Source organism: Aquarana catesbeiana, linkage group LG05 (assembly GCF_042186555.1).
Source record: "Aquarana catesbeiana isolate 2022-GZ linkage group LG05, ASM4218655v1, whole genome shotgun sequence".
In the NCBI taxonomy this organism is placed as follows: Eukaryota; Metazoa; Chordata; class Amphibia; order Anura; family Ranidae; genus Aquarana; species Aquarana catesbeiana.
In genome coordinates this window covers 594,542,058-594,557,093 of record NC_133328.1, presented here as the reverse complement: position 1 = coordinate 594,557,093, position 15,036 = coordinate 594,542,058, and the positions used below count along the sequence as shown (strand labels likewise).

General features: G+C 38.1%; 1 protein-coding gene across 1 annotated transcript in view; it reads left to right on the top strand.

Moving 5' to 3' along the window:
- CSMD3 (CUB and Sushi multiple domains 3) overlaps positions 1 to 15,036 on the top strand; it is a 1,635,173-nt gene that overhangs the window by 961,458 nt on the left and 658,679 nt on the right. Inside the window, exon 20 of the mRNA XM_073632169.1 lies at positions 5,111 to 5,227. Coding sequence (XP_073488270.1) covers positions 5,111 to 5,227 — 117 coding nt within the window. The remainder of the gene's footprint in view (positions 1 to 5,110; positions 5,228 to 15,036) is intronic.

Here is a 15,036-nt window from a genome sequence, read left to right as displayed (position 1 = left end):
ATCCCATCCCAAATTTTGTACGACCAGCAGTCAAAGGTGTACAGTGCTTCTCACACTACAGACATACAGCTATGAGGCTGTAGGCACAGGAAGGTCTAGTAGAGATAGGGCTCAGATTCATCACTACTAGGAATAACACCCCCCTGTTCGGTTCGCACCAGAACTTGCGAACAGGCAAAAAATTTGTTCGAACACGTGAACACCGTTAAAGTCTATGTGACACAAACATGAATAATCAAAAGTGCTAATTTTAAAGGCTTATATGCAAGTTATTGTCATAAAAAGTGTTTGGGGACCTGGGTCCTGCTCCAGGGGACATGGATCATTGCAAAAAAAAGTTTTAAAAACGGCCGTTTTTTTGGGAGCAGTGATTTTAATAATGATTAAAGTGAAACAATAAAAGTGCAATATCCCTTTAAATTTCATACATTGGGAGTGTCTATAGTATGCCTGTAAAGGGGCGCATGTTTCCCGTGTTTAGAACAGTCTGACAGCAAAATTACATTTCAAAGGAAAAAGTCATTTAAAACTACTCGCGGCTATTAATGAATTGCTGGTCCAACAATACACATAAAAGTTCATTGATAAAAATGGCATGGGAATTCCCCACAGGGGAACCCCTAACCAAAATTGAAAAAAAAAATGATGTGGGGGTTCCCCTAAATTCCATACCAAGCCCATGCATATAAGCCTTTAAAATGAGCACTTTTGATTTATCCCATAGACTTTTAAAGGGTGTTCTGTGGCTTTCGAATTTGCCGCGAACACCCCAAATTGTTCGCTTTACGGTGAACTGGTGAACAGCCGATGTTCGAGTCGAACGAAGCTCATCTCTAATCACTACTATGATTTCAAAGCAAATCCCTGGAATTTGTGACGTTTTGGCTAAAATATTTGCAGGTTCACTGCCAGAAATAGGGATCAGCCTTTATGGCAATGCATAATCTTTTCTCTTGTTAGCTGAGTCACAAGAACCAATAATCTGAAGTAATGGACAATCAGACTCTTTCTATGGTGGTCTCATGGCAACCATGTTGTCAGTGTGTGTCTATTGTGAACTATTAGTCATGTTTGTGTAGGGATATTGTTCTTTTTTTTTGGCATTGGTGCATGTTCCCTATGTCCCCTATGGCAATGCCCAGCTTTCTTTGCCTCTCAGTTGACAATAGCTTCCTTATTAGCCCTACAAAATGGCAACATAGAAAAATTTACCCCCCCCAATAGACTTCATTGGGGGTCACTATACACTTTGCAACTTTGAATTCTGAGCAAGATTTGTGAAAAAGTTTGCAGAACAAACCCTGGCAGATTTACCCACATTCACATATTGGGATAATGCAAGAGCAATTCAGGACACAAAGTCAAGCTTTAAAAGCATTCCTGGCAATGTTAATATCTATAGATGTTCCTTATGACCTAAAAAAATCTTAATTTTTGAGTTCAGGTCCACTTTAAAAAGAAAATATTTGTTGTAGAGAGGTAAAGGGATTGATTTTTTTTAAACATCCACCATGAATACCAGTGGACCGGAAAGGGGTCTGGCACTTGTACTTTTATTTTCAGATACCATGTAAATGCATAATTTAATACATTGATTTATTTTATATTTCCCTTGTCGTTTCCTTTGATTTACCTTTGTTCATAACTGATGAGCTGCTTACAGTGTCCTACTTCAATGACTGATAATTTAATCATGCTGCTCTTTACAGGATATGGGCACAGTTCCATCACCTAAACTGGTTCCTTTTTACCAGTGCCAATTAAATATAGTAGCCATGTAGGAATACTTTCACGCTGTGAGTATGTTATTGAAACCTCTGATCAAAATCGAATTTAATGTAGCCAATTGTTTTTTTTTGTTTTTTTTTTTAATAAGGACAAAGAAAAATAAAAGTTACAAAAAAAGTCCTTGAAAAGTTTATATTTTAAATAAACCATGAAACATGGTAATGGCTTTCTTGCGATGGCTCTTGAATGCTATTCAGATTTTTTCTGAAATAAACTTACCTGCCTAGACTCTTCTTTGATTGATCAGAGGATTTATAAAGATTGTGAAGTTTGCACTGTAGCATGATTGGAAGTCTAGTCCTAATGGGTAAACAGAATCTGCTAAGAATTCACACAGCCATTTCATTTCCAAACTTCTATTAGAATTGATTTTTCTTTACAGGGATAGCATTATAAACAGGTTTGGTTACATTTTTACTGTCTTTTAAATGGACAGTATGTTCTAAAAAAGAAAACTCTAGACTAATTTTAAAAGTTTTATACTTGCTAAATACACAATCTTAGGGGTTGATTTACGAAAAGAGTGCAAAATCTTGTGCAGCTTTGCATGGTAGTCAATCAGCTTCTAACTTCAGCTTATTCAATGAAGTTTTGACAAAATTACCTGGAAGCTGATTGTTTTCTCTGCAGAGTTGTACCAGATTTTGCACTCTTCAGTTTTAGTAAATTAACCCCTTAATGTCTGATTTCCTGTAACATACTTGAATTTGTGCATAATTACAGAAGTGATTAGGGATTGAGCAGGAGCTATGACACACTAAGAAAATAATTGTATAAAATGTCCATACTTTGAAATAATGTATTTGTTGAAAAGGTCTCTCCATAAGTTAAAGTCAGAAAGAACATACTGCATGCAATTTGTAACTATCACAGTTTACATGTTATTGCATGCTCTATATCATTGCTTGTATAAACGGATGTGTCTAGTTCTGCTGCTTCTACATTATTTCTTCCAGTCTACACTTTGGAGAAAAACGTTTAGCTATTGGCCACAGCAACTAAGTTCCTTGTTTATTTGAAAGATGCAAACTGGTTGAAGGTGGCCATAATGTGCCAGTGGAGTTGATTAACTAAAAAAGGAGAGTGCAAAATCTGGTGCAGCTCTGGATCGAAACCAATCAACTGCCAGGTTTTTTTTTGTCAAAGCTTAAATGAACAAGCTGAAGATAGAAGTTGGTTGGCTACCATGCACAGCTGAACCAGATTTTGCTCTCTCTATTTTTAGTAAATCAACTTCATTGTGTTTTAGAAATAAGTATCCCCTCATATTTTTCCTCTGTAGTGCTGACCAACGCTATATTCCCAATGTTGTACTCTCTCAAGGGATTCTTTTTTCCTAGGTGCATTATTTTACATTTAGAAACGTTGAACTGCAGCTTCCACTGCTTTGACCAATCTTCCACCAATGCCTCAAAACGCCTGACTGAAATATTCCCATAATGTTGCTAGGACTTTGCTAAAGGAGGCCTAGTCATTACTGTTTACCTCCACTATCACTGGAGTGAGCTCTGAAATGCTCAGCTCAGAGCTACAGTGTCAGGGAAAAGAAAGAGCATGTGAAGGGGGCATGTTTAATCAGCGAAAGAGCTCACTACTGTGATGTTGGAGGTGAGCAGTAATGAGTAGGCTTAATTTAGCAATGCCCTGGGAGTATTCCAGTCAGGCTTTATGAGGTATGTAAATGTTGAACACCTATAGCAAGGTCATTATTCAACCTTAGCCAGAGCTGCACAGTTTGTTTTAATCTACAAACACTCCTTTTGTAATGGTGAATTAGCCCTTTAATCTTCACAAGTTCCGCCTCACTGGCCATCAAAAAAGTCACTTTTTAATGAATAGCACATTACAAAATCACTAATAACGGTATATTTTCCAACAAAATTCAATAAAAGTAATAAATAATGCATTCAGTACATATTTTTAACAGTATTTATTGACTTTTGGATCTTTTTTTTTTTTTACTGAGTTATATGACCACCAGGGTGAATCAGAGTTCACGTAGGGAGGCTAAAGGGGTAGGAAAAGGGAAGTGCAGCGCTGTCAATCATGCTTTGGGAGCTGTCCCTACAAAATGTTTTGGGTGGCTATCTGGGAGGTGAAGTTTTGAATTCTCTTGAAAACAGAGCATACAGAGACAGAATGGCAACACAGAAGACTGAGGATAGGCCTACATAACATTGTCACTCTCAATAAGGAAGTGATATAAACTGGTGGAATTACCAGATATTTTTAATAATATCCCCTTCAGATCCGAGCTATGCCGAATGATGGCTACAGCACAGACATACTTTGCCGGGAGGTCGTCAATAGACGTTCTCCCCTTTGCACGCTCTCCAAAAAATTATAAAAAAATATAAAAATTTCATTTGGGTACAATGTTGTATGACCACGCAATTGTTGTTCAAAGAGTGACAGCGCTAAAAGCTGAAAATTGGTCTGGGCAGGAGGGGGGTTTAAGTGCCCAGTAACCAAGTGGATATATAATGATGTTATATATCTATAGATAGATATATATCTATATCTATCTATATCTATATATCTATATATCTATATATCTATCTATATATATATAGATATATATATATATATATATATATATATATATATATCTATATATATATATCTATCTATATCTATATATATCTATAGATAGATAGATAGATAGATAGATAGATAGATAGATAGATAGATAGATAGATAGATAGATAGATAGATAGATAGATAGATAGATAGATCGATCTATATCTATAGATATATATCTATATATCTATAGATATATATCTATATATCTATCTATATATATCTATCTATCTATATCTATCTATCTATCTATATATATATATATATATATATATATATATATATATATATATATATATATATATATATATATATATATATATATATATATATATATATATATAAAATATATTCTTAGAGAAAACGTTAGATAAATATTTTGGGAGCTGAGGAAATTTTAGTTTTTGGATTGCTTTAACCTGGCCATTACACCAAGTAGTACAGCCAGTTCAAACATCATTTAACATGGTCCTTAGCATGACATTTATTAAGAATAATTTCTAACACATACTGCAATTTCTTTTGCAGCTGATACAATGTTTATCATTGATGGCTAAACAAAAGTCAGTTCTAATGAACCACGTTTCATCATGTACTTTTACAAGTGGAAATTCTTATTAAAGCCAGAAAAAAGCTGTAATCATTTTTTTTTTCAAACATTCTGTTTTTTGTATTTCAAACCAATTTTTTCATGGTATAAGTTGTTATTAAAAATAACTGTGTCATGCTTTTCTGCCTTCAGCTTTATGTGGTGGAGATGTCAGAGGTCCCAGTGGCACAATTTTGTCTCCCGGTTACCCTGAGTTTTACCCAAACTCTTTGAACTGTACCTGGACAATTGAGGTGACCCATGGCAAAGGTAAATCTTTCTTGATAGTATTATGTTTATTGTTGATAGTATTGTTTATTGTGTTTATTGCGTTGTGCCTGTTTACAATTAACAATTGTTCTGACACTGTAAAATACAGTGGATATCATAAAGAACTAACAGCATGTACATGTTTGTATACATGTTTACTCCTCTTTACAAGATACTGTGGAACTCTCAGTGTCCAATACTGATAAGAGCAATATCTTGTTGAAACACATACCAAAGAAAAATACACTTGGTCTTATTTTAAGCAACCCCAAAAATTATGCACTTTTCTTTCCTTCCAACATGGGTTGAAGGAAATAAAATTGTTTGATTCCCCCATCAACACTGTGTTGCTGGGGGAATTGAGCAATTTTCTTTCCCTCCAGCAGCGCCATTCTGTTCTCCTGGAGGGATCTGGAGAGCCTTCCCCACTGGCAGAATTCAAAGTTCACTGCTGGCTGCTATGGCCGCCCACAGTGATCACCAACAGACTGGTTGTACTGAAGTCTATCCATCTATCAACTTCAGTACAACCAGCCTGTCCACAGATGGATCGAATCCCGGGAGTCCCTCCTGAACTGACCGAGAATGGATCTATCTATGGTCGACTTTGCTTTAGTAAATGAAAATCTGGTTGCAACAGAATTGCACTTTGTTGCATAATTATTGTTGTTCTCAATGCTCTATCAAATTACATATAAATGATGAAAATTGTACATTTATTTGAACTATTATTTCTTATATTCCTTTAAAACCTACCAGAGAAATGTTTAAGAACGCATATTACTGATTTGTGTCATGTGTTAAATACTGTTGCACTTACCTAATTAGTGTCTACAGTATATAAATGTTGGTAGCCAGTATGTGCTTCGCTCCAGGGTGACTGTTATGGGTGGGAATTAAAATCTTTTTTACCTTCTCTCTCAGCTACTAAGTATCATGTTTTGCATACTTTTGTTCTTTGCTCTTGCTTCAACTCCATTAAGAGAATTGCACAGTGCATTAAGTAGCATCATGAAGAACAAGGCAGTTGATGGCATTGCATTGATTAGGAGCACTCATGTTGTGAAAGCTGTTACATTAAAAGAAGCTTAATTGGAACAAAACCATATTTTCTCTATTTGTGTGTCTATTGAAAAGGGATCTAGAATTTATTTTTGGTACATATGTGAAAAGGGTTTATTTAATGATAACAAAACATACCAAAATTCTGAAAAACTCCAGCTACCTACACATGGACAGGTAGCTATAAACTACCATTTAGATTTAAAGCAGAAGTCACAATTCTTTTTTAAATTAGATTGTCTTTGCCACCAGGTTGATTGAAGTTGATTGATGAAATAAAGCAGTTTTAATTTATGGCAAGAAAAAATTATTATAATCTAAATATTTATGTTGTTTGGGGAATCATACATGCACCCTAATGAGTCATGTGAAGCATGAATCCTAATGGTAGATCCAAATTTATACTAATAGTTTTTCACACTTGATGTTAAGTTGTAGTTAGTGCTAAGTGCCCAAGCTGGCAATCATCAAGAACCAGCACTGTCAGAGGAATAGAAGTGGGTCATATGCTCTACCTTAACTGGAAGTACTGGATATTACTGGGAAGGTGAGTATGTGTAATTAAAGAGGCAGATATGTGAACCGGTTTATTTGCCTTTTGTTAGCAAAAGCCCCGGTTCAGTTTGAAGGAGACCATTCAGGGCACAGCAACATGTTTGCTTTATTGCTGCCTCCCTAGCATCATATACTGATCTTTCCATTGATCTCCTGCCAATCCATTTATTCTCCAGGAGCCAAAATTATTACCCTAGACTTCCTGGTATGGACTATGGAGGGGCATGTGGGCCAATCCCACAAGGACTGCATAACCTTCTATGAGCTCTGACTCCCACTTGTAGCTAAGACAAGGCTTTGTCTTTACCCTTGGTGAATGAACAACGTAGTGGGAGAGTGAAAGGAAGGCAAATACTGCATTTGTATCTTTGGAGGTCTACAATAAATATACCTATTGCTTTGGCATGTATGGGCAAGCACAGATTTATTTTAAGGACTGTTATGATGCAAGGTTTGTACAATAAAATATCATCTAAGTACTAATTGTGTAACTATTACATTCAACAGTGCCCCACACCAACTCTACTGAACTGGTGTAGACATTGAGATCCATTATTTCCTAAAACATGTTTTATCTTATTTTTAAATTCGTTTGTAGTGCTTTACTAAAAATATTTTAAAAAAATGTTATTTCATTTATAATCAACCTCAGTATGCATTGTACCCTGTTTCCCCGAAAATAAGACCTAGCGTGATTGTCGGTGATGGCTGCAATATAAACCCTACCCCCCAAATAAGCCCTAGTTAAAGTCCTTGTAGGTCTTATTTTCAGGGTAGGGCTTATTTTCGGGGAAACAGGGTAGGGCTTATTTGGGGGGTAGGGCTTATATTGCAGCCATCACCGACAATCACGCTAGGTCTTATTTTCCGGGAAACAGGGTACTAGAAGTATAGATTTAGTGTCATGACTATGAATAGGACAACTTTCAGAATAAAATGAGTAAAGTATGCTTATATTAACATGATTAAAACTATCATTAAGCAATCAGGAATGTGTATACCCTGCTGCAATTACAAGGTTCTAAAGAGGAAAGTGACAGGGTCTGCATCCCATTAGATATGATTTCCCTTTGGGAGCATCTCACAAAAAGTGATATCTCTTTGTCCATGTGCATGATGGGAGTGATTTTATAATTACCAATCATGTGCTGCACTTGCAGGGTTCTAAACAGGAAATTGACAGGGTCTGCATCCCTTTAGATGTGATTTTGTGTTGGGAGTTTCTCACAAAAAGTAATAGTTTTATTGTAGGGGATGCCTAAAATCTGACTTGTATCTTAGTGCAATCTTCTGGGAAAATCAGTAAGCCAATCACCCAAGAAGGACAGTACATATCTGGGGGGCATTCTGTACACCATGCATGTACAGAATGCCTCAGGGTTGTCATATTGCATTGCATTTTACAAACAATTACAGTGCTGCAGATTGGGAACAATAGGTCATTTTTAATAACCAAGCAATTGTAAGGACTAGCCTTACCATAAATGTTGGACTTTAATGGCACAAACAAGAGACATACCAAACAAAAATAAAATAAAATAAATTATTTTATACAAGAATATATAATAATAAAATCCAGTTGTGCCAACAACCTCTGAATAGAGGTCTGGCCAATCGGAATACCCCATGTAGGATTAAAGGGGTTGTAAAGCTTTGTGTTTTTTCACCTTAATGCATCCTATGCATTAAGGTGAAAATACACTTTGCGCTCTCCGGCCCCCCAAGCCCCTGTTTTACTTACCTGAGCCCCGAATCTCCGTGGGCACGATCCCGCGTTGTTTTCCCCCAGCTCCTGGGGGCTCTTCATTGGATGACTGATAGTAGCGCAGCCATTGGCTACCGCTGCTGTCAATCAAATCAATGATGCAGCGCGCCAGGAGGCAGGGCCGAGTGTATCACACGGGAGCGCGCCGCAGCGTCCGACGACCCGAGAAAAAAAGAAGGCCACCCGGTGATGTAAATGGGTGACTCCCGCCCCTTTCTGATGTCATGTAACGTCACAGGAGAGAGGGAGTTTTTCCATTTTTTTTCCTCGGTTCATCGGACTCTGTGATCGAAGATGAATGGACATCGCGGGACACTTTTTTAAAAATAAAGGACTTGTCCCAAACTATATCCTGTCATTTTTACCATTTTGACACTTTTTTGGTGAATGTGAATGGGTACAATGTACCAGATACCCATTCACATGGGAGGGCAGGATCTGGGGTCCCCTTGTTAAAGGGGGCTTCCAGATTCCAATAATCCCCCCGCTCGTAGACCCCCACAACCACCAGGCAAGGGTTGTGGAGATGAGGCCCTTGACCCCATCAACATGGGGACAAGGTGCTTTGGGGGGGACCCCAAAGCATACTCCCCATGTTGAAGGCATGTGGCCTGGTATGGTTCAGGAGGGGGGTGCTCTCTCGCCCCCCTTTTCCTGCGGCATGTCAGGTTGCATGCGGATGAAGTAATCTGGATGGCCGCACATCAGACAGATAACAAGTGCCTTTATTGATAAATCTGGATCATGGAATACATAAGACACTATGACAGGAACGTACAGGAATAGGCTACCAGGTGGTTGCATGCTCGGATAAGGTTCTGGTATGGATTTTGGGGGGCTACACCTTTTTTTTATTTTGGCTCGGGGTTCTTCTTAAAATCCATACCAGACATGAAGGGCAGGGTATGGATTTTGGGGGGACCCCCACGCAAATTTTTTTTAAATTTTGGTGTGGGGTTCCCCATTGGGCCTGGTAATGGACTGGGGGGGACCCATACCATTTATTTCAATGATTATTATCTATATTGCTGGGTTCCGAAAATACATTACAGCCGCAAGCAGTTTTAAATTAAATTTTTTCCTTCAGAAATGTAATTTTGCTGTGGTACTGTTCTAAACACAGGAAAGATGTGCTACTTTACAGGCATACTAAGGCACAATATTTAAAAGAATATTTCATTTTTATTGTTTCACTTTAAGCATTATTAAAATCACTGCTCATGAAAAAACTGTTTTTAAAACTTTTTTTGCATCGATACATGTCCCCTGGGGCAGGACCCGGGTCCCCAAACACTTTTTATGACAATAACTTGCATATAAGCCTTTAAAATAAACACTTTTGATTTTTCATGTTCGTGTCCCATAGACTTTAACAGTGTTTGCACAAATTTTCTGCCTGTTCGCAAGTTCTGGTGCAAACCGAACCGGGGGGTGTTCGGCTCATCTCTACATATCGATCACCTTAGCAGTAACCCAAGCCCACAGTGTGTTTGTTTGTATTCCCCCTGCAGTATTAAAATATGTTAATGGGGCTGACCAACTAGAGGCATAGATGAGATATTTGTCGCCACAGTGACTAATGAGCCTCAGTTGTGGAAACAGCGGCAGGTTGTTTTTTTCTTAGCCAAGAGGTACTTTTGCATAGTGTTGACCTATCTTCATTTTGTGAGGGAAGTTTTTATCTACCCAAGTACAAGGTCAACACTTTTTTGGATTATAATGTTGTTTTTTAAAAAACATGCTGAACTTCTTTCCTAACACCAGATTTTTAGATGGGAGAGATTTATGCCCCATACACAGGATCGAACTTTCCAAAAACAAAACCGTAGAAGTTTGTTCGAAGGTTGTTGGCTCCAACTTTTCTTGCATACACACGGTCACAAAAATGTTGGCCAACAGTTACGAACGTGGGAACGTGGTGTTGTACAAGACATATGGCGAGAAATAGGAAGTTCAATACCCAATGTGGCTCTTTCTGCTTGATTCCGAGTATGCGTGAACTTTTGTGCATCGGACTTGTGTACACACGATCAGAAATTCCAAAAACAAAGTAGGACTTTCTGCCAACAAGCTCACATCCAACATTTTTTGGCAGAAAATCTGATTGTGTGTATGGGGCATTACTCTTTTCGAACCTCCCAATCTAATTTTGGAAGTGTATGGGGAATTTATGGTCTACATCCGAATAGTATCAAACACTACATGCAATAATCCTACGATTTATTAAATCTTAATAAATGTTAGGTCATTTGCTCTCCCTTGGCTTTGGTGCATAGGTATGTGCACCCATGTTCTTGTTTAAGTATAAGTACATGCCATAAATAGGAGGTTGGAAATTTGTAGAATATAGTAGGCATTGGTTTAAGTAACCATCCATCCTAGTCCTAGTGCTTTGTATGTAATGTTAATATGATTCAATTACAATACGGTTTGTGTAACAATTGTATGTGCTAAATCAATTTTTGTTATTTGCTATTTTTTTCCCACAAAAGTAGAGTTATTTAAGTAAGTAATGTCAAATATAAGCAAGTGCAATAGTTGAAGCGGTTAAATAATGTTAGAGATTTGTTGTAGAAATTCTTTGCAATATCACAGCAGATTTTTGTTGCCTCTGATCTGATCTTTGATCTATGGCATTGTTAGGCCACTCGAGTGAGGACAAATGAGTCCTGGGTGGCTGGTGACATGTAACAATTCACAGTAACACCAATCTTTCTTGAAAAAAATCCTATATCTATGAAATCTGAGTTAACAAAAACATGCCATTTTAAGAATGATTCCACTTCATCAGATGGTTTGAGTAATCCTCCCCAAAATGTTGTTATCTGTGTACTGATGAAAAGGGATTTTCCCAAGGTAGACTGCTCTCCAGTTGGTGTTATCCTGAATTTTATTAATTTTGCTTTATATAGCACTATCATCTGCTGTGGTGCTGTACAAATTAATACAAAAAAAAAAAAACAAGGGAGTACAAGTAAAACACTAAATAAAATGTTCCAGATGGTTAATACAAACAATTTTTAAATCAGAGGAGGTCCCTGCCCATATGTATATGTTAACAAGATCTAGATAATTGCGACCATCCATTCCTTAGGGTGGGTACAGATGAATCAAAATGTTGTCAGTTCAGGAACGACCGGCTGACTTTCGATCTATGTGCAGCCCTCCCTTTTTGACAGAAGTCAATCATTTGATCGACTACTGTTGAAGAACTACACTGGAGAACTTATACCAATGAGCAGTGGCAGCCAATTGGTCAGTGATCAATGTATTCTGACAGTGGATAGTTCCCACTGTCAGAATACAATGTTGTAGCAGGGAGGATTCCTCTATTCACCTTGCTTGTGTGGATGGGGGAATCCGTTCATTATTTATTTTTTTTTCAACCCGTCAGCTGAATGGAAAAAAAACTAACTAACTGTGTGCCCAGCTTTATTGTTGTGCGCCAATGTGCAAGTTCCATGTGTGTTATTAGGGTACACAGAGTTCAAGAATATCACTTGCCAATGTCAGGTGCATGAAAACAAAAAGTCTGCAAAGTCTTACAGATTATTTTATTTACAAAGCTGCTGCAGTGACAAGCCTGTACCAACATGCTGTAGACAAGTCCCCTCCCGAGTTAAAGTGATACTAAAGTCTTGTTTTTTTTAAAAAAATCTAACAAACATGTTATGCACATCCGTGCTGTGCAGTGGTTTTGCACAGAGCAGCCTGGATCTTCCTCTTCTTGGCTCCCTCACCAGCGCTCCTGGCTCCTCCCTCCTGTTGAGTGCCCCCACAGCAAGCAGCTTGCTATAGGGGCGCTCGAGCCGAGCCACACCTCTGTGTATCCATTCAGACACAGAGCCACAATTCAGCCCTGCCCCCTCTCTCTCCTGATTGGCTAACTGCCATTGATTGACAGTGGCACCACTACTGTGTCTCAGCCAATCAGGAGGTAGAGTCCCAGATGGCCAAGGCACTCATGCACTTTGCTGGACAAAAATGGGGCTCAGGTAAGAATTAGGGGGGCTGAGGGCGGATGCTACACACAGAAGGTTTTTTATCCTAATGCATAGAATGCATTAAGATAAAAAAACTTTCTGCCTTTACAACCACTTTACAGCTAGAGCTCAAGAATTAGCAGAGATCATAACTTTGCTTATCAGTCTGATTCAGCAGGAGACATGCCAACCCTCTGCAGCGAGACCACAGCTTTCATATAAGAAGCAATGGCCTTTTGTGCAGAAGAGCAGGGGACATGATTTTCTGAAGCAAGTGACTTGTAAATTGAAACATGCTTTGTTTTTTGATACATCTGGAATGTATTTAGCTGATCTGATCTCAAAATTCAATTATTATACCTCTAAGGGGTTCTACGTGAATTTCCACTAATCAGAAAGTGTAAAACAAAAACAAACAAAAAAATGTCATCCTATGCAATTTCTCTTGTACAGACCATAGTCTACTGACATAATTTTTCATGCTCCATATTGAGTGATTCTCATAGTTATCTGTATTTTCCAACAGTATATTTTCGTGTAAGCACACTTTTACACCACACATGAATGAATGTGCTTTCTATACAATAAATTATATTCATTTGAGTTTTTCGTAGTTACTCCTCATTTAAGTTTGGCACTACTTGACAACTTTCATCAAATTAATTCTTCTATTAAACTGTGTAGGATGTTCTCTTGTGATTTACCCTTCACTTTTAGCATTTGCAACTTATTCATTCCAGTTTTGTATAATGATCTTGCTGAGATGTACAGTTCTAGCCTGTCCATATTAGATTTTTTTTTAACTATCATAGTCCAGCTATACAGACTTTCCCCTAACCTGTGACCTTGGCTCCATTCCCAGACTGGATTTTTTTCTCTAGTGAATGCCTTGCTATGCAATGCAATTAGCACCTTTTTTATTTGGACTTAACCCAATAGCCAACTTTGATTTTAAAGCTCTATATACTGATTTTTAAAACACTAATTCAGAATGTACAAAATCATAAAAAATAGATACGGAATAATGATATTTAAGCATACTACATATATAGACAAAGTTTTCATTACTCTTATGCCCCGTACACACGGTCGGACATTGATCGGACATTCCGACAACAAAATCCTAGGATTTTTTCCGACGGATGTTGGCTCAAACTTGTCTTGCATACACATGGTCACACAAAGTTGTTGGAAAATCTGATCATTCTGACGGTGACATAAAACACGTACGTCGGGACTATAAACGTGGCAGTAGCCAAAAGCTTTCATCTCTTTATTTATTCTGAGCATGCTTGGCACTTTTTGCATCGGATTTGAGTACACACGATCAGAAATTCCGACAATGGATTTTGTTGTTGGAAAATTTTATAGCCTGCTCTCAAACTTTGTGTGTCGGAAAATCCTATGGAAAATGTGTGATGGAGCCTACACACGGTCGGAATTTCCGACAACAAGGTCCTATCACACATTTTCCGTCGGAAAATCTGACCGTGTGTACGGGGCATTACTGTTATGGAAAGAATGAGTCTCATTAATGGTTTGGACTGTGAAAATACCTTTAAGCTGTGCTGTGCATGCTTAATCCATGCCTTCCCACCTGTCAGAATGGGGATCTGCCTTGTTTACATAGGCAGATCTCTGTTCTGTGTAGTTAACCAATGATCAGCGGGTGCCGGAAGACATTGAGTACCCGGCACCCACAGATCGGCTTTTGCTGTGAATTATCACAGCAGAAGTCATCACCGGCGGCATGTGCGCCCCCCTGCAGGCAGAAGTGCAGGTTCACATATATATTTGTGTTCCGGAGCACAGCTGCCACCCTGTAGCAGTAAAACTGTTACAGAGGTGGTCAGCAAGTGGTTAAGACAATTAAAAGACCTGTAACAAAAGCATGTTTGCAATATGATGTGTAAATTCCCTATTTTTTTAATGTGTTAGAAGAGAGATATGCAAATACCTTCTGTTTCAAAGCCAAATCCAGGTCTGGGTCCAAGTCTACATAGGCCCCTAACCTTGCAGGCTGTTTTTGTGTTACACTGACCACTGTTAATTATGGGGTCAAAGAGCCTAACACATAATTTGCATTCTCCTCCTTCCTATTACTTTTTAGAAATCACTGCTGATGACTTACCAAGCTGTAAAGGTATTACAGCATGAATAGACAGTTTGGTTATGCAGTTGAAGCTGCACCCAGACCCCATGGGGAAATGTTATATTCAATATTCAAAAAAAGGAAATACCACCATAATGGGCTATATGGAGTGATTGTATTATTTTGTCAACTATTAAATAGTCCAAGACAAGTTGGGATGTTTGATGGGTAGGCATTCTTTGTGGGTGTAGAGAAAATAAGGGCAAATCTGCTGTTTCCACCTTCAAACTTCCTGTACTGACTGATATATTGGGACTGTAAAAGAGAAAAATATTGGAAAAAGCAGTGTGAT